General features: G+C 47.4%; 1 protein-coding gene across 11 annotated transcripts in view; it reads right to left on the bottom strand.

Moving 5' to 3' along the window:
- The window catches only part of CACNA1B (calcium voltage-gated channel subunit alpha1 B), a 248,526-nt gene that overhangs the window by 83,464 nt on the left and 139,365 nt on the right, over positions 1–25,697 (bottom strand). For 9 of the 11 annotated variants that reach the window (XR_008668315.2, XM_055350334.2, XM_055350333.2 and 6 more), the window contains 2 exons: positions 21,590–22,390; positions 20,229–20,446 (listed from right to left, as the gene is read on the bottom strand). Coding sequence is in view for 10 of the 11 variants with exons in the window: in XM_055350334.2 (XP_055206309.2) it covers positions 20,229–20,446; positions 21,590–22,390 (1,019 nt within the window). In the remaining variant the exon portion in view is untranslated. The remainder of the gene's footprint in view (positions 1–20,228; positions 20,447–21,589; positions 22,391–25,697) is intronic. The other 2 variants (XM_055350335.2, XM_055350340.2) reach the window with 1 other exon arrangement.

Here is a 25,697-nt window from a genome sequence, read left to right as displayed (position 1 = left end):
GATCCCAGGAGAGGGTCCTGTGAGGCCATGGAGCTTGGAAGGACGCCCTTCCCAGGGGGACCCAGCCTCTGCTCAGGCCCTGCTCCCTCGCCAGGCCCCGACTCGTCGCCTCCTTCCCCGAGGGCCCATCCTCTACCGCTCAGCACCCCACCACACCCCAGCTGTGCTCCCACAAATCAAACTCCCCAGGGCTAATATGGCCGCCACCTTGTTGTTTTTTTAGGTAAATTTTGTTGTCCCTGCCCAGTGTTTTTCTCACAATAATTCTTCATTTTCAACTATCCTATGGTATATTTCAATTCTTATAGACGACAGAGCTCTTGAGACCTCAGGGACACCAAGGAAGACGTGCAGTGACTTGGAGCCGCCTCCCACTGCTGCAACTCATTTTGAGTTCTTTGAAGAAACATAAAAGCAAACAGGATTTTAAGAAGCAACAAAGTGAAGGTGCTAATCCCCAGAGCCCACTGTGGAGGCCTTGACTGCTGGCCACTTTGAAGTCCTGCAGAGAAGGGCTGTGCCAGAGAAAAAAAGCTTCGGGGTGAGCATGAAAACAGCGAAGGCCACAGCAGTGGGGTCTATACCACCAAGGATGCTGGCTCCAGAGCCAAGATAACCAGCCCCTGCCCACGAGCACAAGCAGTTGAAAGCGACCACTTTTGAAATGGGCGCCATCAAACTTCCCTGTTGAAAATGAAAATTATGTCATCTGAGAAAGCAATCTGGCAAAACGTACTTGAAGCCCCAAAAAATTCTATTAATTTATTAGACATTACCTACTAAGGAAATGAAGCATGCCCACAAAAATATGTATTCCCAAAAGTTTTTGTTGCAAGTTTTTTTGTTTTTGTTTTTGTTTTTGTTTTAATTTGAGACAAGAGACACAGTTTCGCTCTTGTTGCCCAGGCTGAAGTACAGTGGTACCATCCTGCAACCTCTGCCTCCCGGGTTCAAGTGATTCTCCTGCCTCTGCATCCCGAGTAGCTGGGATTACAGGCGCACGCCAACACACCCAGCTAATTTTTGTATTTTTAGTACAGACAGGGTTTCACCATGTTGGCCAGGCTGGTCTCAAACTTCTGACCTCAAATGATCCGCCCTTCTTGGCCTCCCAAAGTGCTGGGCTTACAGGCATGTGTTGTAAGTTTTTTTACAATAACAAAAATTATAAAATGCACAACCATAAACTGACTAAGTAAAATACGCGATATTTATAAGAAGCACCATACTATGGATATTAAACATGCCACAGCTGTGTGTGGTGGCTCATGCCTGTAATCCCAGCACGTTGGGAGGCCAAGGTGGGAGGGATCTCTTGAGTCCAGGAGTCTCAAGCAACGAGACCATCCTGGGCAAGATGGTGACAGACCCTGTTTCTACAAAAAAATTTAAAATTAAAAAATTAGGGTGTGTTGGCACGTACATACAGTTCCAGTGACTCCAGAGGCTGAAGCAGGAGGATCACTTGAGGTCAGGAGTTCAAGGTTACAGTGAGCTACAATGGCACCACTGTACTCCAGTCTGGGTGACAGAATGAGATTGTCTCTAAAATAAATGAATAATTAATTAACTTAAGTAAACTGGAAAAAAGAATCAGTCTGGCTTCAATGAAGACTTCTGCTGCTCGAAATAAATAGGACAAAGATGCCAGGGCTTGGATGGAACTATTTCTCTGAAATCGATTTACTACAACATGGAAAATCATATGAAAGTCATCAATCATAGGAAAAAATGTCAATTGAGTCAAAGCAGAAGAAAGAACGGAAAGGATAAAAATGAAAACTGCAACAGACTAAAGTCATTGATGGAGAAAGGCTATTTTTTAAAAAGACTTAATAGTTAAAAAAATTAAATCCCTGAAATAGGAGACAATGAAGCAAAACAGCGAGCTTTGGAGGGGAATACAGAAAGGAAGAGAGCTTTCACTAAAAACAGCCACATGCCAGACACGGCCCAGGTGCTTTACCCCCCCTGACAGCAGGCGACGGCACAGGTTCCCCTTTCCAGATTAAGAAACGGAGGCTGAACTGAGGAACCACTCTTTCCAGTGCACAGGTAGGAGTCCCAAGCCTTGGGCTCGCTTCAAGGTGGGGAAGCTGAATAGGAATCATCCCCAAAGCGGGGCTAAAGTAAGCCCGGACTGGCAGCACCCCAGGCTTCTGGAAACAACAAATGCAAATCCTCTCTGACAAAAACCTTCCTCAGTTGGCCTACAGAGTCCCCACAGGTTAGGGGGAATTTGGAGATAATTTAAGCTATTGTTTCCCAAGATATCTAAAGATATCCCAAGAGAAAGGATTTCTCTCCTACATATCTGGAGAGGTACAAGCTATGTTCCATCCTTGAGAAAACTGAAAACGTTGTTAATTCATTTTCTGTGGGGCTTAATTATCTCACAAAACCTTAGTTGAGAAAAGGAGGATGTGATGTTTAATACTGAGTGTCAACTTGATTGGATTGAAGGATACAAAGTATTGATGCTGGGTGTGTCTGTGAGCATGTTGCCAAAAGAGATTAACATTGGAGTCAGTGGGCTGCGGAAGGCAGACCCACCCTTCATCTGGTCGGCACCATCTAATCAGCTGCCAGCGAATGTCAACCAGACAAATGTGAAAAGGAGACAACGGGCCTCACCTCCCAGCCTATATCTTTCTCCCGTGCTGGACGCTTCCTGCCCTTGAACATCGGACTCCAAGTTCAGCTTTGAGACTCGGGCTGGCTCTCCTTGCTCCTCAGCTTGCAGACGGCCTATTGTGGGACCTTGTGATCATGTAAGTTAATACTTAATAAACTCCCATACATATATCATTTATATATATATAGGATATATAGGAGATACATATATATATAGGATATATATCCTATTAGTTCTGTCTCTCTAAGAGAACCCTGACTAATACAAAGGATTAAGATCAGTCATATATGAACTCAAACAATATCACCAAACACACCATGAAACAAGGTCACCATTACTAAAAGACACAACAGAAACAATGAGTGCACTCACACCCCTAAAGACTTCAGATACAGGAATTCTTAGATGAGATACATAAAGTAAGTAAATAAAGGCCAGGCGCAGTGGCTCACAACCGTAATCCCAGCACTTTGGAGGCCAAGGCGGGTGGATCACTTGAGCCCAGGAGTTCAAGACCAGCCTGGGCAACATGGAGAAACTCCATGTCTACAATAAATACAAAAAATTAGCTGGGTATGGTGGTGTGCGCCTGTGGTCCAACTACTGCAGAGGCTGAGGTGGGAGGATCGCCTGAGCCCAGGTGATGGCTACACGAAAAGCCCAGATGTCACCACTATACAATAGATCTAATGTAACAAAACTGCATTTGTCCCCACTAACTCTATAAAAATAAAACAAAATTATTGACAGATCAATCAAGCAAAATATTAATGAATATAAAGAATATTTGAGTAATACAACTAACAAACCTGATTTAGCATACAAATATAAAAAACTCAGAGCTCACAAAATTAGAGATAACATATCCCTTGGAAGCACATATAGAACAAGAACAAAAGCCGACCATGAAAAAAGCTGACCATAAAGCCAAGGCACAGAGCAAATGCAAATGAATTTCAAAGAAAACTATCATACAGATCATGTTCTCCTAATCTAACTTAAGTTCTAACTTAAGTTAGAAATTAAGGCAGAAATGAGAAACAAACAGATTAATTAAAATTAAAATTTTACATTTGGAAACTGAAAAAAAGACTAAAGAATTCATGGGTCAAAAATGATACATTCACAGATGGTACAACTGTGTCCTAAAAAAAACAAAATAATCTACAGAAAATTACTCAGAGTAACGAGAGTTTGACAATTCTGTGGCTCAACACAGAACCAACAGATGAAACTGCTTATTATTTCTATGCAGTAGAAGTAAATAATTGGGAAAGAAAAAACTTTTAAACAATACCATTTTAAAAAACAGAATAAGCAAGGTAAAAAGACAAAAAGACATTTTCAGGATAGAAGAAAAGAGAGATAAATACAAAAGTGAGATTAAAATCCTACAATCTTCTATTTGAATTACAAATGCCACGGAATTAATGACATATTTTTCTCTTTTTTTTTTTTTTTTTTGAGACGGAGTCTTGCTCTATCGCCCAGGCTGGAGTGCAGTGGCGAGATCTTGGCTCACTACAACCTCCGCCTCCTGGGTTCAAGCGATTCTCCTGTCTCAGCCTCCTGAGTAGCTGGGATTACAGGCACGCCCCACTACACCCGGCTAATTTTTATACACTTTTTTTTTTTTTCCAGTAGAGACGGGGTTTTGCCATGTTGGCCAGGCTGGTCTCGAACTCCTGACACCAGGTGATCCGCCCACATTGGCCTCCCAAAGTGCTGGGATTACAGGAGTGAGCCACTGCATCCAGCCACTTCTCTCTTTTTAAAAAGCCCACCAAAAAGCCTGAAAGCAATAAAAACCCAGAAGCAATGACCACAGACGACTGTCTCCAAATACTCTATCTCATCAAAGTAGCCACGGCGTCTCCAGTCAGGTTCTACAGAAGCACACCGTGAGGTGGGACGGGCTTCCAGACGGGAAGACAAAAGCAAGACAGGGAGGTGAAGAAGCCAAGCAAGGGTGCGCTTCAGACCAAGTCCTGCAAAGGTGGCTTAGGCTCCCACAGGGACACTCTGGGCTCTCATCTGAACCAGAAGATTGTACTGACTGAAGCCAGAGAGCTGGCTCTCCTGCACCTGCACCTTCCCTTCACTGGCTAAGTGCCACCTTGGGGGATGCAAACTCCCATGCACTTCCCGTGGTTCCTGGAGTCCAAGGGAAGTCTCTGAAGAGGAGCTGAAGAGGAAGCCCCTGGAGGCAAAGGCCACCAGAGTACGGGGGCGGGGGGGGTGGAATCCACAGGAATCACGGCAGTGTCCAGCGTGTGCTGCTTCTTGGAGAAATGAGCAATTCCAGATCGGGGACAGGAAGTGTGCACAATGATCCTGGAACATGCTGTCATAGACGAAAACCAGACAACTGTCAAACTCTACTCCAGGCCTGTGAGAAGGGCAGAACGATCAACTTGAAAGGGTGAACATTGGCCAAGATAGGACAATTTAAGCACCAAAAGTAATAGTGATTGCAAAGAACTGAAATACGTCAAACACGTTAAAATTCAAAATTTTACAAGAATAATTTTCTTCTAGCTCTCACTGGTCCTATTTGTTAATAGGGCATTGATTCATTATTTTGAAAACTTATAAATAAAGGGACAGAATGAACCAAGTACCTTGTTTAATACACATACAAACTGAATTTCAGGGTAACCAAGCAGTTGATGAGGTAAGATCTTTCTTACAGAAAAAGTCAAAACAACAAACACAGAAAGAATCATGAAATTATAAATTCACCATTTTGCGACCCTCACTGAACTCACAGATCTGGGTAACAATCATCGATGTCATTAGAACCATTTAGGGAAAGACCAGTGGAGAACTTCACAATGGCAGATCAGGCTGAACCCACTGCTCCATGTTAGTATCACCCAGAGAGACATCAGACATGACAGAGCTCCTGATACCATGCGGCAGGAAGTGTACACCACCACCTGGAAGCCTTCCAAAAGAAGGGAACTGGATTTTTTCTCTCTTTTTTTTTTTTTGTTTTTTTTGAGACAGAGTCTCGCTCTGTTGCCCAGGCTGGAGTGAAATGGCACGATCTCAGCTCACTGCAACCTCCGCCTCTCGGGTTCAAGCGATTCTCCTGGCTCAGCCTCCTGAATAGCTGGGATTACAGGCGCTTGCCACCACACCTGGCTAATTTTTGTATTTTTAGTAGAGATGGGGTTTCACCATGTTTGCCAGGTTGGTCTCGAATGCCTGACCTCAGGTGATCCTCCCACCTTGGCCTCCCAAAGTGCTGGGATTACAGACGTGAGCCACTGAGCCCGGCCTGGATTCTTTCACAACGGTCTCTAGACATCCTTTGGTTGTCACAACTAGTGGGCGCTCCTGGCATCGAGAGGGCAAAGGCCAGGGATGCTGCTAGGCATCCTAAAATGCAGAGGCCACGGTCCACAATAGAGCTTCAACGCCTCCAAGGCTCAGAAGCCCTGTTCCGGATCTAATTACCAGGTAACAGAATACACTGAGGACAGAGGACTGTACCAAACAACACCATGATGCAAACAACCAAACTGAGAAATTCTACAGGACAAACCATATGTTCTCCCCAACAAATAAATGGCATGAATAAGCAGAGGAAAACTCTTTTAAAGTAAAAGAGACTTAGACAGATTAAGCAAACTCAAATGAGTAAACCTCATTTGAATCCTGACTTAAACCAACCGTAAAAAGTTATTTTTGAAATAACTAGTAAAATTTGAACTTGGAATAGGTGTTAGATAATATTAAGGAATTATTGTCAACATTGCTAAGTGTAATAATGCTCTACAGCTATGATAAATCCTTAATTGTCAGACATGCTTATTGGCGTATTACACCTAAAATGATACACAAGAAAGCAAGAAGAAGCGTAAGTGAAACAACATTGGCAAAATGTGGGTGGAGACGGAGCACAGGAGTTCACCGTATTTTCTCCACTTTCCCATATGTTTCAATTTTCCACAACAAAATGGATTTTATTTAAGCAGCCCCAGAGAGAAGACAGTCATACATACGAAAAAAAATTTAGACGAATGACTGGCTTCTCAACACAAACAACAGAAGGCAGAAGACAGTGGAGCAGTCTCAATATGTTGAAATAAAGATAACAAATGAGCTCTCCCTCTCCCTCTCCCTCTCCCTCTCCTTCTCCCCACGGTCTCCCTCTCCCTCTCTTTCCACGGTCTCCCTCTGATGCCGAGCCAAAGCTGGACGGTACTGCTGCCATCTCAGCTCACTGCAACCTCCCTGCCTGATTCTCCTGCCTCAGCCTGCCCAGTGCCTGCGATTGCAGGCGCGCGCTGCCACGCCTGACTGGTTTTCGTATTTTTTTGGTGGAGACGGGGTTTCGCTGTGTCAGCGGGGCTGGTCTCCAGCTCCTAACCGCAAGTGATCTGCCAGCCACGGCCTCCCGAGGTGCCGGGATTGCAGACAGAGTCTCGTTAACTCAGTGCTCAATGGCGCCCACGCTGGAGTGCAGTGGCGTGATCTCGGCTCGCTACAACCACCTCCCAGCCGCCTGCCTTGGCCTCCCAAAGTGCCGCGATTGCAGCCTCTGCCCGGCCGCCACCCCGTCTGGGAAGTGAGGAGCGTCTCTGCCTGGCCGCCCATCGTCTGGGATGTGAGGAGCCCCTCTGCCTGGCTGCCCAGTCTGGAAAGTGAGGAGCGTCTCTGCCCGGCCGCCATCCCACCTGGGAAGTGAGGAGCGCCTCTTCCTGGCCGCCATCACATCCTGGACGTGAGGAGCGTCTCTGCCCGGCCGCCCATCGTCTGAGATGTGGGGAGCACCTCTGCCCTGCCGCCCCGTCCGGGATGTGAGGAGCATCTCTGCCTGGCCGCCCCGTCTGAGAAGTGAGGAGACCCTCTGCCTGGCAACCGCCCCGTCTGAGAAGTGAGGAGCCCCTCCGCCCAGCAGCCACCCTGTCTGGGAAGTGAGGAGCGTCTCCGCCCGGCAGCCACCCCGTCCAGGAGGGAGGTGGGGGGGTCAGCCCCCCGCCCGGCCAGCCGCCCCGTCCGGGAGGGAGGTGGGGGGATCAGCCCCTCGCCCGGCCAGCCGCCCTGTCCGGGAGATGAGGGGCGCCTCTGCCCGGCCGCCCCTACAGGGAAGTGAGGAGCCCCTCTTCCCGGCCAGCCGCTCTGTCCGGGAGGGAGGTGGGGGGGTCAGCCCCCCGCCCGGCCAGCCGCCCCGTCCGGGAGGGAGGTGGGGGGGTTAGCCCCCCGCCCGGCCAGCCGCCCCGTCCGGGAGGGAGGTGAGGGGGTCAGCCCCCAACCCGGCCAGTCGCCCCGTCCGGGAGGGAGGTGGGGGGGTTAGCCCCCCGCCCGGCCAGCCGCCCCGTCCGGGAGGGAGGTGAGGGGGTCAGCCCCCAACCCGGCCAGTCGCCCCGTCCGGGAGGGAGGTGGGGGGATCAGCCCCCCGCCCGGCCAGCCGCCCTGTCCGGGAGGTGAGGGGTGCCTCTGCCCGGCCGCCCCTACTGGGAAGTGAGGAGCACCCCCGCCCGGCCAGCCGCCCCGTCCAGGAGGGAGGTGGGGGGGGTCAGCCCCCTGCCCGGCCAGCCGCCCCATCCGGGAGGTGAGGGGCACCTCTGCCCGGCCGCCCCTACTGGGAAGTGAGGAGCCCCTCTGCCCGGCCACCACCCCGTCTGGGAGGTGTACCCAACAGCTCATTGAGAACGGGCCATGATGACAATGGCGGTTTTGTGGAATAGAAAGGGGGGAAAGGTGGGGAAAAGATTGAGAAATCGGATGGTTGCCGTGTCTGTGTAGAAGGAGGTAGACATGGGAGACTTTTCATTTTGTTCTGTACTAAGAAAAATTCTTCCGCCTTGGGATCTTGTTGATCTGTGACCTTACCCCCAACCCTGTGCTCTCTGAAACATGTGCTGTATCCATTCAGGGTTGAATGGATTAAGGGCAGTGCAAGATGTGCTTTGTTAAACAGATGCTTGAAGGCAGCATGCTCGTTAAGAGTCATCACCACTCCCTAATCTCAAGTACCCAGGGACACAAACACTGCAGAAGGCCGCAGGGTCCTCTGCCTAGGAAAACCAGAGACCTTTGTTCACTTGTTTATCTGCTGACCTTCCCTCCACTATTGTCCTATGACCCTGCCAAATCCCCCTCTGTGAGAAACACCCAAGAATGATCAAAAATATATATATAAATAAATAAGTAAATAAATAAAGAAAAAAAAAGATAACAAATGAGAATTTTCTACGATGTAAAACCACGTCTCACAAACAACGGCAAAATAAAGACTGTTCAGGCAAGCCAAGAGAATTTACCACCATCAAACCTCACTAAAAGAAATTAGGGGGAGGCCGGGAGCGGTGGCTCACGCCTGTAATCCCAGCACTTTGGGAGGCTGAGGCGGGCGGATCACGAGGTCAGGAGATCGAGACCATCTTGGCTAACACAGTGAAACCCCATCTCTACTAAAAACATAAAAAATAAGCCAGGCGTGGTGGCGGGCGCCTGTAGTCCCAGCTACTCGGGAGGCTGAGGCAGGAGAATCGCTTGAACCCGGGAGGTAGAGGTTGCAGTGAGCCAAGATTGCGCCACTGCACTCCAGCCTGGGCGACAGAGCGAGACTCCGTCTCAAAAACAAAAAAAAAATTAGGAAAGCTGTTCTTCAGGCAGAAGGAGCGGGGGGGAAAGAAACCCAATGGACGATCTGAAATATAAGGAGTGATGAAATATGAAAAGGAATAACAGAATCAACTGCAAAACATACGAAAAGAGAACAAGATAGAGAAATCTCTGTCAATTAGAAATTTAAAATCCTACTTATTTTAAAAACTCATGAATCAAACAAGAATTCTTAATCACACTTGGAAAAAATATTTAAAACAAAAAATTTAAACTTTCAATATATAACTAAAATAACTCTCAGAGAGAAACTTAAAGTTTTAAACACATTAGCAAAGTAGAAAAGCTCAATGTCATGAGCTGAGTATCCAACTAATAAATTGGAGAAAGAATATTACAGTACACATACACAAAGTAGAAGAAAGGAAATAATAAATAAGAACAGAAACTGGTGAAACAGAAAACAAAAATACAATAGAGAAGATCAAGAAAGACAAAGACTGGGGCATTGATAAACCATTTAAGTGGACAAAACTTCAGGGAAAAAAGGGTTTATCAAGGGAAGGAGGGAAGGAGGGAGGGAGGGAAGGCTATCAGAAATATAAAAGTGGCCACAACTACCAATCCATCAGAAACTTAAAAAATAATAAGAAACTAGTTTCTACAGATACTGGCAGTCATCTTTTTCTTTTCTTTCTTTCTTTTTTTTTGAGACAGAGTCTCGCTGTTGCCCAGGCTGAAGTGCAGTGGCACAATCACAGCTCACGGCTCACTGCAGTCTCCACCTCCTGGGTTCAAGAGACTCTCTTGCCTCAGCCTCCCGAGTCGCTAGGATTACAGGCACCCATCACCACACCCAGCTAATTTTTGTACTTTTAGTAGAGATGGGGTTTCACCATGTTGGCCAGGCTGGTCTCGAACTTCCGACCTCAAGTGATCCACCAGCCTTGGCCTCCCAAAGTGCTGGGATTACAGGCATGAGCCACTGTGCCCAGCCAGCGGTCATCTTTTTCTTGAGATGCTATAAGATAATGAAATGCCTACATGATGAGACGAAGTGAGGTGAATGACACAGGCATTGTGATGCAGGTGGAAAATTCCAGAAGTAATTCATAAGTTTTAAGTTGCTAGCTGTTCTAAGTACCATGATGAAACCCCACACAGTTCTGCTCTGTCCCACCTGGACTGCATTAGTCACTTAGCAGCCATCTGGGTTATGAGGTTGGCTGCCATGGTATTGCAGTAATTATGTTCAAGTAACCCTTATTTTACTTAATAATGGCCCCAAAGTGCGAGAGTAGTTATGTAATAAATATTTTCAGACCACAGTGGACCTCAGATAACAGAAAGTGGGGAAAGTAAAACCATGGATAAGGGGGGACTACAAGATCCTCGGACATCATATATAAGGCAAATATAAGATTCTAACAGGTAGAAGGAAGAAGGAAAATATTGGCTAGGGACCTTGGAACCTGAGGAATGACACAACAATAAGTTTCTTATTTGAGTTTTCTTTTATGCCTCATATATATCCTAGATTTGGTACTAGTGAACCCAACAACCCAGAAATGCCAATAGGCACAGATTTTTTAAAGGCTCAATAAACCCAGCTCTCCCTAGTGAAAGGACTAGGAAAGGGGCAGCCTACCGAGATATAAAACTTATAGACAATAATCACTAAACAATAGCCAAACTACACACACAAGCCAAAAAAAAAACTATGACCCTACCTCCACTTATACCAGCAGAAACTGGGTGGGGAGCCTAGACTTCCACCCTCACCACCATCCCAAAGCCCCTGCTAGGGTGGTCTGAGAGAGAGCCAAGTGGGAGCAGGGACTTTCATCCCTATCTAGTGGTAACAAGACCCCCAATACACACAATGCTAGTAGAGATCACACGGGGAGCCTAGACGTCACGTCTCACCCAGCAGGAATGAGACAACCTCTTCCTCTTACTCAATGGAGCAAACCCTAGTGGAAAGTCAGGACTTCTACTGCTACCTGGAGGTGATAAGGTCTATCTCCATTGTGTCAAGGCCAGCCAGACAGGGAACAGTAACAAGATACTCCTATCTCTCCCAGTCAGGCCGGTATGAATGGAAGCCTAGTGGGGAGCTAAAACTCCCAGCCCAGCCTAGCAGTAATGAGTAATCCTTCTCCCCTAGAATGTCAGTGGAACTCAAGTGAAGAATCTATACTTCTATTCCCATCTGTCAATAATGGGGCAACTCTCTACAACCCCTGTAATATGGTTTGGTGTGTCCCCACCCAAATCTCACCTCAAATTGTAATCCCTATAATCCCCACGTGTCAAGGGAGAGACCAGATGGAGGTAATTGGATCATGGGGGTGGTTTCCCCTATGCTGTTCTCGTGATAGTGAGTCTCACGAGATAGGATGGTTTTATTAAGTGTCTTGCGTTCACTCTGTCCTGCCACCCTGTGAAGAAGGTGCCTGCTTCTCCTTTGCCTACCGCCATGATTTTAAGTTTCCTGAGGCCTCCTCAGCAATGTGAAACTATGAGTCAATTAAACCTCTTTCCTTTATAAATTACCTGGTCTCAGGTATTTCTTCATAGCAGTGTGAGAATGGACTAATATGCCCCACTACTTGCTGGCGTGGCATCACAGTAGACAAGCTACAACTGAAGATGTAAATAAGACTTAGGGCTCATAACACAATACCATTGAGAGTCTAGGTTTCAACCAAAATTCACTTATCACACCAAGAACCAGGAAATCTCAACTTGAATGAGAAAACACAATCAACAGACACCAAGATGATACAGATGTTAGAATTATCTGACAAAGATTTTAAAAACACCCATTATAAAAATGCTCAACAGATAATTTAAAACACACTTAAAACAAATGAAAAATATAAAATTATCAGCAAAGAAATAAAGTCTCAGGAAAGAAACAGAAGATATAATGAACCAAATGGAAACTTCAGAACTGAAAAATACAGTGACTGAAATTAGAAAATCAATAGATGGGCTCCACAGCAGAATGGAAGGCACAGAGGAAAGAGTCAGTGAACTGGAAGATAGAATAATAGAAATGATCCAATCTGAGCAACAGAGAGAAAGTAGACTTAAAAAAGTGAACAGAGCTCAGGGGCCTTTGGGACTATAACAAAAGATCTAACATTCATGTCATCAGAGTCCTGGAAAGAAAAGAGAAAGAGGCAGAACTAAAGAAGTATTTAAAGACATAAAGGATGAAAAATTTCCAAATTTGGCAAAAGATATAAACCTACAAATTCAAGAAATTGAGCAAACCCCAAACAAGATAAACTTAAAGGAACTCACATCAAAGCACACTGTAATCAAACTTCTGAAATATAAAGACAAGGAAAAAAATCTTGAAAGCAGCAAGAGATAAACAACATCTTACCTATAGGAAGAAAACAATTCGAATGACAGTAGATTTCTCATCAGAAACCATGGAGGTCAGAAGGAAGAGGCACACGTTTTTTTCAAGTGCTGAAAAAAAAAGAACTGTCAACCCAAAATTCTATACCCACTGAAAATACCCTTCAGGAATGAAGGGAAAATCAAGACATTCTCAGATGAAGGAAAACTAAGAGAATTTGTCACCCACAGACCTACCACAAAAGAATGCCTAAGGAAGTTCCTCTGAACAGAAAGTAAATTATGAAAGAAGAAATATTGGAATATCAGGAAGGAAGAAAGAATAACAGGAGTAAAAATACAGGTAAATACAACACACTTTTCCTCTCCTCTTGAGTTTTCTAAATTATGTTTGACAGTTGAAGCAAAAATTACAACATACTCTGATGTGGTTCTAAAAGTACATAGAAGAGCTATTTAAGACAATTACATTATAAATGGAAAAGGAAAAAGCGATATAAAGAGAGGTAAAGCTTCTATATTTCACATGAACTGGTAAAATGACTACATAAAGAAACTGGAGTAAGTTATGTATATATAATGTAATACACAGGGCAACCACTAAAAAAACCTATACGAGGTCTTAAAAAACCTATAGAAGAGATATACTCAAAAATACTACAGATAAAAGGAATTCTAAAGTACATTCAGTAACCCACAGGAAGGGAGGAAAAGGAAACCAGAGAAATGAAAAACAGAAAGAAAAAAACAGAAAATAAGAAATAAAACAACAGACTTAAGCCCTAATATATCAATAATTATGCTAAGTGTAAACAATCTAAATATGCAAAATAAAAGACAGAATTGACAGAGTGGATTGAAAACATGAATACTATCTACAAGAAATTTTCTTCAAATGTAACTATATAGTTAGGTTGAAAGCAAAAGGTTGAAAAAATATATGCCATGCACATATTAATCAAAAGAAGGCAGGACTGAACATATCTACATAAGATAAAGTAGACTGCAGAGCAAAGAAGATTACCAGGTACAGAGAAGGACGTTACACAACAATTAAAGGGCCAGTCCACCAAAAAGACATAGAAATCCTAAATGTGTATGTGCCCAAAAACAGAACTGCAAACACATGACGCAAAAACTTACAGTACTGAAAGGAGCAAAGATAAATCCACATTTACAGTTGGAGACTGAATATCCTCTTCTCAACAACTGACATATCTAGACAGAAAATCCGAATGTAGACAAAGATACTCAATAACATCATCAACCGACAGGATCTAAACAATGCTTATAGGAATGCACATCAACAACACAGAATGCATGTTCCCTTCAAAGGCTCACAGAACATACATCAAGATATCCCACATCCTGGGCCACGAACCTTAACAAACTTAAAAGAACTGAAATAATACAGAACACGTTCTCTGACCATAAAGTAATCAAACTAGAAGTCAATAACAGAAAAATAGGCAAATCTCCAAATGTCTGGAAACTAAACAACACACTTCTAAACAGTCCATGAGTCTTCTCGAAGGAAATTTTTTAAACGGGACTGAAAAAATATACCATATGAAAACCTGTGGAATGCAGCTGCCAAGAGGGAAACTTACAGAGCTAAATGTTTGCAGCAGAAAAGAAGGAAAGACTCAAATCAACAATCTAAGCTCCTACCCCAAGGAACTAGAAAAGAAGAGCAAAAGAAGCCCAAAGCAAACAGAAAGAAGGAAATAATAAACAGCAGAAATCAAAAGAAATTGAAAACAGAAAAATAATAGGGAAAATCAATGTAACAATAATTTGGTTCTTTGAAAACATCAATAAAATTATACAGACTCCTCGTAAGACTCACAAAGAAAAAAGAGAGAAGACAGCAAATTACCAATATAAGAAATGAGACAGAAGTTACCACTACAGATTATGCAGACATCAAAGGGATAATAAGGAAACATCACAAACAACTGTATACACTTAAATAAAAGGGACTAATTCCTCAGAAAGCACAAACTACTACAACTCATCCAATATGAAATAGATAACACTGTATCTACTAAGGAAATTATATTTGTAATTTAAAAATTCCAAAAAAGAAATGCTTCATTGGCAAAATTTCCCAAACATTTAAAGGAGAATTAATATCAGTTCAACATAATCTCCTCTAGAAAATAGAAGAGGGACAATCCATTCAATTCAAAACATTTTATGAATCCAATATTACTCTGATACCAAAACCAGACAGAGACAGCACAAAAAATAAAACTACAGAGCAACATCCCTCATGAGTACAGATGCAAAACTCCTTAACAAAATATTAGCAAATAGAATTCAGCAACATAGAGAAATAATTATACACCAGTAGGGTTATTCATAATGATAAAGGCCAGTTTAATATTTGAAAATAAATCAATATAAAATACCATATTAACAGAAAAAACACACACGATAATATCAATTGATGCAGAAAATCATTTGACAATATTCATCCACTCACCACAAAAATTCTTTTAAAAAAAAAGTAATGAATGGGAACTTTCTCAACTTGATAAAGAACATCTACCAAAAAACAAAACAAAACAAAAAACAACCAAACAAACCCAAAAACCTTACAGCTAATATCATACTAAATGATGAAAGACAAAATCCTCCCTCCAGGAAAGATGTCAATTCTTGCCACAGCTATTCAAAATAGTACTGGAAGTCACAGACAGTGCAATAAGGGAAGACAGGGAAATAAAAGGCATGTATGTCAGAAAGGAAGAAACTAAAACTGTTCATTTGCAGATGTCTTATACTCTGTGGAAAATCCCAAAGAATCTACAAACACACACCTAGCACAAATATAAGCCAAAATTACACAGTTTCTTTTAAAATTTGATGAAAATGGGCTGGGCACAGTGGCTCACGCCTGTAATCCCAACACTTCGGGAGGCTGAGAAAGGCAGATCACTTGAGGTCAGGAGTTCAAAACCAGCCTGGCCAACATGGTGAAACCCCATCTCTACTAAAAATACAAAAAAATTAGCCGTGTGTGGTGGTGCGTGCCTGTAATCCCAGCTACTCAGGAATCACTTTGAACGAGAATCACTTTGAACCCGGGAGGTGGTGGTTGCAGTGAGCCGAGATGGCACCACTGCACTCCAGCCTGGGCGACAGAGCGAGACCCTGTCTGAAAAAAAAAAAAAAAAAAAGGAAAAGAAAAACACAAAAAAACACAGGATCAGAAATGACAAGGAGGAAAAACACTGAAACAGAGGGAAATTTTTAAAACTTTAAGCCACTCTTAAGGCTATGTAAATAAGTGGGAAAACCTAGATCAAATGGATAATTTCTAAGGAAAATATAATTTACCAAACTCATCTCAAGAGGCAACAATGTTTAAGCAGACCAACATCCATACAAAAAAAGAGGTATTACAAAGGAACTGTCCTACAAAAAAGACCAGACATCAACAATTTCACAAGATAATTCTATCAAATATTTAAAGACCACAATTCCTATACTACATGAGCTACCCTTGAGCACAAGAAGACATTCTAATTATTTTTATGAACCAATAACGGGAATATCCTACAGAATATATCCTTGGATAGTATTTCCCAATAGAGCACTGCCAAGTTTTATAATGCCTATGCTTCTGGAAAACATATATATCTTTCATTACACTGTTGTTGGCTTTTCTGGCTGATATTTATGTTAAAAAAAAAGTATACATGCCCAAAAGTCAATATAATGTTTTTAACAAAATAATGTGGGGAACAACTCTCAGGCAGGATTCCAAATTCAGTTGGTTGTGTGAAGAAACCTGAAAGAGCTAATCCTTCAAGATGGATCCCAAGTGGCTAACTGAGCCTACATTTAAGTCAGAGAGAAGCAGCCATATGCTGAATAGAGGTCCCAGGAAACCCACACCTTTTTAACTCTGGGAACTTTTAGAGCTCACCTGAACCAACCAATCAGAGTTCACTTGCCTCAGCCAATCAGAGCTCAGCTATATGGACCAATCAGAACTCAGCTGTGTCAACCAATCAGACCAAGCAAGTCTGAATCCTTCATTTGCATAAAGGGACTTGATTAAGAACCTGGGCAGGAAATGTCAAAACTTCTCTTTCTCCTCTGGAATGCACCTTCATTTTACAAGGAAGGCTGCATCTTTCTGGTTTGCAAACTGTTCACTAGAATAAAGCCTGTTTCCTCCAAACTCCTTTTCAGAGAACTTTTGTTCACAGTAAGTTATGGGAATCGTATGGATGTTTTTGAAAAGTACAAGTTTCAATAAAGGAGGTATCTAAAGCAATTGCTTATTACTAGCTATTTTAACTGGTAATCAGGAAACAATATGTGAAGCATTTTATTTTCTATTATGATTGTTTATTAGTTTTCATTGTTTAACTGTGCTTTATATTTTACAAAATTGGTTAGGAATTTTTAGCGGACACATAACACATTATAATGTTTTACCATTTAAAATAATGGGGCCAGGCACAGTGGCTCACGCCTGTCATCCCAGCACTTCGGGAGGCCAAGGTGGGTGGATCACTTGAGGTCAGGAGTTTGAGATCAGCCTGGCCAACACGGCGAAACCCTATCTCTACTAAAAATACAAAAATTAGCCAGGTGTGGTGGTGGGCGCCTGTAATCCCAGCTACTCAAGAGGCTGAGGAAGGAGAATTGCTTGAACCTGGGAGGCAGAGCCGAGACCGTGCCACTGCACTCCAGCCAGGGTGACAGAGCAAGACTCAGTCTCAAAAAAAAAAAAAAAAAACGTTGGGGGGGAGTGGAAATGAGACCTCTTTTAGAACATTTGATTTTCAGGAATGGAGCTGTGAAGTTAAGCAATAGATAACTCTATGTCATTGATATTTAAACCTTATGATCCTCAAATGTGACAAAAGAAAGCTACAGAACACATCTCGCTTAAAAATATCAATCCAAAAATCCTACAAAAAATGTTAAACAGAATCCAATGGCATATTACAAAATAAATATAATAACCACTTGGATTTATTCTAAGATTGAAAGATATTTCATATCAAAAAATTCATTACTATAAATCCCCATATCTAAGGAGAAAAAAATACGTGATCTCTATGGATGCTGCAAAGGTCTTCAAGAAAATTCAACATCCATTCCAGATAAAAACACTTACTGAAGTAGGAACTAATGGATACCACAACATAATTTTACACACACACAAACAGACACACACACATGTCCCTCAGGCCCCAAATCAAAATTGTATTTAGTGTAGGCGGAAACAAGGTAATGCCCAGTAATTCCATTGTTATCTGATAGTGAAATCAGACAAAAAAATAATAATGAGTGGTATAAGACTTAGAAAGAGAAGTATATTTGCAGAAGTTTTGATAATATATCTCAGAAAAAAAGGGGGAATCAGTGAAACTAATAAACAATTTGAGGATTCAGAAAAGTAGCAGGATACATAATCAACATATAAAAACTAATAGCCTAGATTTCTGTTTCTAGTAGAAGTAATAATAGGGACCAGACAATCAGTTGTTTTTAACAATCGAAAACACCAGACATTAAGAGAATGAAAAACCAAGCCACAAAATGGGAGAAAATGCTTGCAAAAACACATATCTGATGAAAGACTTGTATCCAAAATATACAAAGAACTCCTAAAACTCAACAACTAGAAAACAAACAACCAGAATAAAAAGTGGGTAAAAGATTTGAATAGGAACCTCATCAAAGAAAATTATACACATGGCAAATAAGCATATTAAAAGATGCTCAACGTCATATGTCATTAGGAAATTGCAAAATAAACAAGATATCATTACACGCTTAATTAGAATAGCTCAAATCCAAAACACTGACAACACTGAATATTGGCAAGGATGTGGAGCAACAGGAACTCTCATTCATTGCTGGTGGGAATGCAAAATGGTACAGTCCCTTTGGAAGATAGTTTGTCAGTTTCTTATAAAGATAAACAGTCTTACCATATAATCCAATAAGCATGCTATTAAGTATTTACCCAAATGAGTTGAAAACTTATGTCCACACAAAAACCTGAACATGAATGTTTAAAGCAGTTTATTCATAATTGCCAAAAATTGGAAGCAACAAGATATCCTTCAATAGGTGAATAAATAAACTGTGGTATGCCCAAAAGACAGAATATTAATCCAACGCTTAAAACAAATGAGCTGTCAAGCCACAAAAAGACACAAAGGAAACTTAAGTGCATATTGCTAATGGAAAGAAGCCAATCTGAAAAGGCTGCATACTGTATGATTCCAACCCTATGACAGTCTAGAAAAGGAAAAACTATAGGGACAGTGAAAAGATCAGTGGTTGCCAGCAGGGGTGTGGGGAAGAGCATAGGGAGCCTGGGGAGGAGTCACATCTGGATTCCTGCAGATAAAAGCCAGGTAGGGACCCTAGGCTCATCCTCAAGCTGATCCACAGAGAATCAGGTGAGGGAGCTGGGCAGGCAGACTCACTTGTGCCCATGGGAAGTGAACAAGAAAATGAACCAAGGGCAACTTTCCTCCAAGGAAGCAAAGGAAAAGGGGAGGCTGAGTAGTTAGAGGCTGTGTCTTCCACGGTTATACCTGGAATTGTGCGCCAGTCCACAGGCCCCAGCTGAGAGCACCTGAGCAAGAGAGAATGTCATGCACATGTGTGTGTATGGAGATCTGTCTGCAAACATGGGCACGCATACGTCTGTGTGTGCGGATGCATCTGCAAACACGGGCATGCACACGTCTGTGTGTGGAGATCCGTCTGCAAACACAGGCACGCACACGTCTGTGTGTGGGGATGCATCTGCAAACATGGACATGCATGTGGTGGCACCTGATTGAGTCCGTCTGGTCTGCTTAAGACCTAAATGCTTCTGCTGGCATTCATGTGAGTCCTGTTTCTATGGCCTCTCTTCTACCCCTTTTTTCTCTGTACTTAAGAAAGGAGGGCTCCTCCTTGATGCCCATGAAATGCCCATGCACCTTCCCCACCACGTAAGGGGCCTGTATTGGTAACCAGCAGATCTCTCCCTATTAGACAGGTTTCAAGACAGGAATGGCATCTTGGTCCCCTGTGCCCTCAGGGACTGCACACAGGCAGGCATGGAAAGGCTGTTCCGAGCATGTGAGTGAGCAAGGGGAGGGAAGAAGGCAGCTCGAATAAAGGCCTGAGAGCAGCCTCGGAGCAGGGACGGCACAGGCCCATGAACAAATGGGCAGACGCAGTGGAGAGCCTCCTCCTCTGCAGCCCCTCGCTCTCAGCCCCAGTCAAGGCCGTGGACAGAGTCCTCAGCAGCTTGTGTGCAACCATCAAGAGTTGTGCCTGTTTTGTGGTCTGTCTTCCTGACAAGACTGTCTCCCTCCTACTATGCTCTCAGCACTCTAACACAGCACCTGGCACTTAGTTGGCAACGTGCAAATATTTTGGGAAGGAAGGAGAATGGAGCTCAACCTCAGTTATCTCTGGGGCACTAGAAATCAACAGGACATCAAGGGACACATGTTGACAGCAAAGGACTCTCTCTCCAGCCAAGAGAACAATTCACAGAGGTAGGCTGCGTCCCCAGTGGCTGCTGTGGAGCAGGAGGGAATGGGGGTTGCTGGACCTGCACAAGATGGGCCCTGCCCCACTGGCACAGGGAGATACTCACTGGGAACGACCGTGGCTTCCCCAGGAGGGCCCGTCAGCATCACTGGGATATGTACAATAGTGTTCGGGTCTGGGGTCTGACTGCCCATGCGAGTGACGTTCCGCTGATTGTCTGCATCCTCTGGCTGTTCCTCCACCTTCTGGAGACAGGTGCTGGGCAGTGTGTGCATAGGGCCCACAGTCACAGTCCCACTGGTCTCCAGGTCACAGTGTGGCTCCCTGCAATCAAGAATGTACATCAGGCCTGGGCGCAGTGGCTCACACCTGTGATCCCAGCACCGGGAGGCAGAGGCAGGAGGATCACTTGAGCCCAGGAGTTCAAGACCAGCCTGGGGAATATGGCGAAACGCCATCTCTACAAAAATTTAAAAATTAGCTGGGCGTGGTGACAAGTGCATGTAGTCCCAGCTATTCAGGCTGGGAAGGCTGAGGTGGGAGGATCGCTTCAGCCCGGGAAGTTGAGGCTGCAGTGAGCCATGATTGCGCCACTGCACTCCACCCTGGGCGACAGTGTGGTCCTGTCTCCAATAATAATAATAATAATGCACATCAGCAAAATCCTATCAACCAAAACCCTTAAGCCTCCATGCAGAACAACTAAATCCATAACCACCTGCTCTGCTACTCTGGCATTCTGTATGTTTTTTAAATTACTCTATACACCTCCATGTCTTCAGTCCGAAAGGCAGGGATGGGGCTGACCCACCCACACACAAAGACAGGGTGGCGGCTGGGTTGACCCTGGGCTGGGGCCTCCAGCGGCAAGTATTCTGGTTGGTTTGTGGCCAGTGGGTACCTGGCGACTGCTGGTCTTGGCCACTGGACCACTGTTACCCCAGGCCCTCACGGAGTTGGTTAGTCCTGCCCCAGGGAGCAAGCTGGGCTAGCTGGGGTTCTTTCTGTCATGGTCACACAGCCTGGCCCCCACACCCCGCTCTGCGCCCAGCCCACTGGCCTGCTCAGGCTTCCCTTGGGCCCTTCTGCCTCTCCTTCCTCCACAGCAATCCCCAACTTTCTCTTCTCCCAGGGCCACTTTGTTCTTTCCAAGCCAGTCGCAACAATTCCCCCTTAAGCCCTCCCTTCTTAAATAACGGCTGGCATTCACGGAGCACAAACACTCTGCCAAGCCTTTTACGGAGCATACACGCCCTGCCAAGCCTTTTACAGGTCAACCCTGCAAGGCAGGATTGTCACCACCCCACGTGAACGGCATGCAGAGACCCCAGCCCGGACGGCCCTGGACATGGCAGCGTGGCCGGGGCTGCAGCCTCCGCCGTGGACCCCAACGCCGCAGCCACCGCTGGGGCCCGCACCGCCCTGGCCAGCCCTTCCCTCCCTGACCCCGCCCAGCCGCGGACTCACCTGGGCTGGTGGTTCCGGAGCTCCTTTTCCTTGTCGGCTTCCACTATCTCAGCCTCCTTCTCCGTGGCCTCCTTCTCCGTGGCCTCCTTCTCCACAGCCTCGTGAGCAGGCTGCGCCTTGTGCCGGGCCCGGTGCCGCCGCGCCGGCTCCTCCCCGCTCTCCGCCTCCCGGGGCCCCGCTCGGGGGCCGCCGCGGTGCCGCGCGCGCCGCTCGCCCTTGGCCCCGGCGCACTCCTTGCTCGGATCCTGGTGCCGGTGCGCGCGGTGGCGTCGGGGCTCCCGCTCGGCCGCCTCCTCCGGGGAGCCGCGCCGGTGGTGCCGCCGGCCGCCCTCGGGGCCTGGGCCTCGGCCGCGCTCGCTCCGCGCCTCCGGGGGCCCCGCGGCCTCCTTGCTGTGGCTGCGGTGCGGCCGCGGCCGCTCCTCCCGGGCACCGGGCTCCCCGCTCTCCGCCTTCGGGGCCTCTGCTCGGTCCTGGTCCCCCGCCGCGGGGGTCTTGTCCTTGTCGCGGTGCCGGTGGTGCCTGCGCGGAGGGTCGACGCCCTCGGGGGCCTCCGCAGCCTCAGGTCGGGCTTTGCCTCCCACGGGCCCCCGCGCGCCGTCGCGGCCCAGCTCCACCACCAGCGGCCGGTCCAGGTGCGTCTTCATGTCGGGCCGCAGGTGGCGCGTAGTGGCGAAGCGCAGCCGCTCCTCGGGGTCCATCTCGCTGTACAGCGCCTCGCAGCTGGCCCGCAGGTTCTGCAGCCGTAGCTGGCTGGCCCGCTGCTCCCACACCGAGCGCGCCTTGGCCGAGTTCTGCTGCCTGCTGCGGGGAGACTGCCGGTGAGCGCGGCCCCGTCGGCCGCCCGCCCGCCCGCCGCTCTCCAGGGAGGCCACAATGGACACACAGCAATGGAGTAATGGCGCAGGGAGGTGGGAGGCGTGGCCGCGGGAGCCCCCACACCCCTCGGGGGACGCGGATCAGGTGGGGAACGCCCAAGGGAACCGAATTCAGCCCCGCCGCCCCCCACGGTGTCCCACAGGACCCGCAAGGTGAAAGCACCAGCCTGTCAGGAGGACCCTGGGGGGCTCAAGGAGGCCGAGGGGTACAGGACAGTGGGAATGCACCAGACAGGCCAAGCAGGTGGGTGGGCGGCTGGCCAGGAAGGCCACCGCGGGAGGGAAGGGCATGTTACAAAGGGCAGGACGGATGGAGAGACAGGGGCCAGGGAGGCCCTGTAGCCTCCCTGGGAGCTGGCCCCTGCTCCAGCACCAGCACAGCTGCTACAGGAAGGGCGGGACACGCGGCCCCTTCTCCAGAGGCACTTCCCCATCGCTGCCTCCAGGAGGCAGGCCACCAGCCAGGTGAAAAGGCTGTTTGCCAGGGAACCCAGGGGGCAGGTGCTGGGGCAGAGCAGACAGCAGCTAAGGGAGCACCTGGCCCTTTCAGGAGCAAACGCAGAGCCTCTGCCAGTCCCCGAGGTGGTCAGCCGCAGCCCCGCAGCTGCCCCCTGGCTCAGTGACCAGGAGCCCAGAAGTCAGGTCTGAAGCTGGAAATGCCACCTCCCGTGGCCACCAATGCCCTCCTCTCTCTTGACTCCATGGAGAGCCCCTCCCTCTACTGGGAGCAGAGCCAGAACATGGTCCTCGGAGCCCTCCAGCACCAGGGATGGCCAGTGGTCCAGGCTCGGCCCTCACTGCACGGGCTACCGAAGGCCTTGACCCCTACTCCAATGTCATGGGCCCAAGCACCTCCTCTATTCACACATCACACATGGGGCTCCATAGCCCAGAGTGCACAGGAAGCCCTTTGCATTCTGGGCCTTCTGCTGAGTAAGACCACCTTTGGATAAGGTCTTATTATCCCAATACTAAGCCCCACCATCGCCAGAGAGAAACCTCATCTGAGGCCAGAGGCCCGCCCTGGAGCCTCCAAGGCTGCTGGATGGCCTTGGCAGCAGCAGTGACTACACCAACAATGAGGGCCATGGCATCTGTGTCCTGCAACTGCCACGTGGTGCTCTGGGCGCAGTGCCCACTTCATCCAGTCCTTACAACCACCTCAAGAATCAGGTGCTACTCTTGTCCCCATTTCACAGATGAAGATACTGAGCCTAGAGAGAGGATGTTACTTGTTCAGGGTCCCACAGTGAGTCAGGATCAGACACAGGCAAGGGCAAAAAGGAAAAACATTTCTAAAGAAGACATGAGTCCTTGGCCAGACCCCAACTGCACTAACAACACAGGCTACAACCACGGCCTGCAGAGGCCCCGGCCGGCGGCCACCAGCTCCGGGGCCCTGAGCCACTGAGCACCACTCTGACCTGCAAAGACAGAGCAGCCAGATGTGGGAAAGCCCAGTCCCTGCAGCCGGCCCACCCCAGGCAGGTGAACAATAAATCCTGCCCCTTTGTAGAAGTCCAGGCTGCAGTGGGAGCAATGTCCAGGGGCAGCACTTTGCACGAATGAAAGCGGAAGTGTGGTGTCTGTGTCTCGCCTGGGAGCTTGGGTGGGGTGGGGGCAGGCAGGGCTACCTGTAGGGGCTGTCTGCAGACCCCCAACCTCAGTTGAAGCCCCAGGCCCTGACCTGTATCCCTCATGCATTGAAACTGTGCTGCCCCTGCTCCCAGGGGTGCCCTACAACTGACCCACAGAAGACCCACCAACCCCAGCTGGGACCAAGACAAAAGGGCTCTACTGCCAACAGTGCTGAGTGGTGTAAAACAGAAGGCAGCCCCAGGGGCTTGCACCAGGCACAGGAGCCCTGTGAGGGCGGAGGCTGTTCACTGCCTCAAGCCTCCCAGTCCACTCCAGTGCCCGAGAGGGGCCTGGGTTCTGAGCCACTTGGTCAGCAGGGTGGCCCGCTCTGATGAAGCCGTGAATCTTGGGGACCAGCATCGCAGTTCCAAAAGGACAGGCAGTGAGGACCATGGGGAGCATGCAGAGGCACAGGGTCTGTGTGAAGGTGGGGTGGGCTCCAGACCACATAGCTCTGCCCTCACCCTTGCATCCAGGTGTGGCTCCTTCTCGCCCAGGAAACACCTGGAGCAGGGAAAGGCCAGGCTGTCTGCTGGGCTGAGGGCGCTGTCAGGCTGGCAGGCTCCCCCGTGACCACCCAGGCAGAGCAAGATGCTGAGCAGCCGACGCTAGGGGCACCTGCCCGCCCCCTGCAGCCCCACTGGTTCCACCTGGCCTGTTCCTTCCGGGCCTATCTGCCACTCTCAGCCCTAACGTCACCAGAGACTGTCTGCATCTGCCCTCACTCGGCCAGCCTGGCCTGTTCCTTCCGGGCCTATCTGCCACTCTCAGCCCTAACATCACCAGAGACTGTCTGCATCTGCCCTCACTCGGCCAGTACCACCAGGTTCCTCTCTGGAGGTATCCCCTAGGTCTCTGAATCTGCGTGCCGGGCCTCTCTGCATGGTGTCTTAAGTCAGCCTGCGCCTCCCCTGGCCCCTGTCTCTGTCCTTGCTCTATCTGGCACATATCCACACCAACTTAGAGTGAAGTGTGGCTGGTGACTAATCCAGGCAAAGTCCTGGTTTAAAAGGGTTCTTTAAGGAAGTCACATGGACGACTGGCACCCCTGTGTCCTGGCCTCAGCTGGTAGGCACAACCCAGCTGTTCCAGGGAGGAGGGCTCAGCCATGCTCAGCTGGGTGCTGTGGGGAACTGCAGGACTTGGAAGTGGCCTCAAGGCGCTCTGTGGCCCTGCTTTGAGGTCTCTGGGCTCAGACAACCCAGAACTGCTGACAATATGAAGCAGCCCTGGTGTGACACCATGCATACCTGCCATCTGCATTTTTTTTTTTTTTTTTTTGGGGGGAGACAGAGTCTCACTGTGTCGCCCAGGCTGGAGGGCAGTGGTGCAATCACGGCTCACTGCAACCTCTGCCTCCCGGGTTCAATCAATTCTCCTGCCTCAGCCTACCGAGTAGCTGGGACTACAGGCGCCCGCCACCACTCACGGCTAATTTTTTGTATTTAGTAGAGACAGGGTTTCACCATGTTGCCCAGGCTGGTCTCGAACTCCTGAGCTCAGGGAATCCGCCCACCTCAGCCTCCCAAAGTGCTGGATTACAGGTGTGAGCCACCGCGCCCAGCCACCATCTGCATCTTACATCTTATTCCACC

This window comes from Gorilla gorilla, chromosome 13 (genome assembly GCF_029281585.2).
Source record: "Gorilla gorilla gorilla isolate KB3781 chromosome 13, NHGRI_mGorGor1-v2.1_pri, whole genome shotgun sequence".
Lineage (NCBI taxonomy): Eukaryota > Metazoa > Chordata > Mammalia > Primates > Hominidae > Gorilla > Gorilla gorilla.
This window is presented reverse-complemented; position numbering and strand designations above follow the sequence as displayed.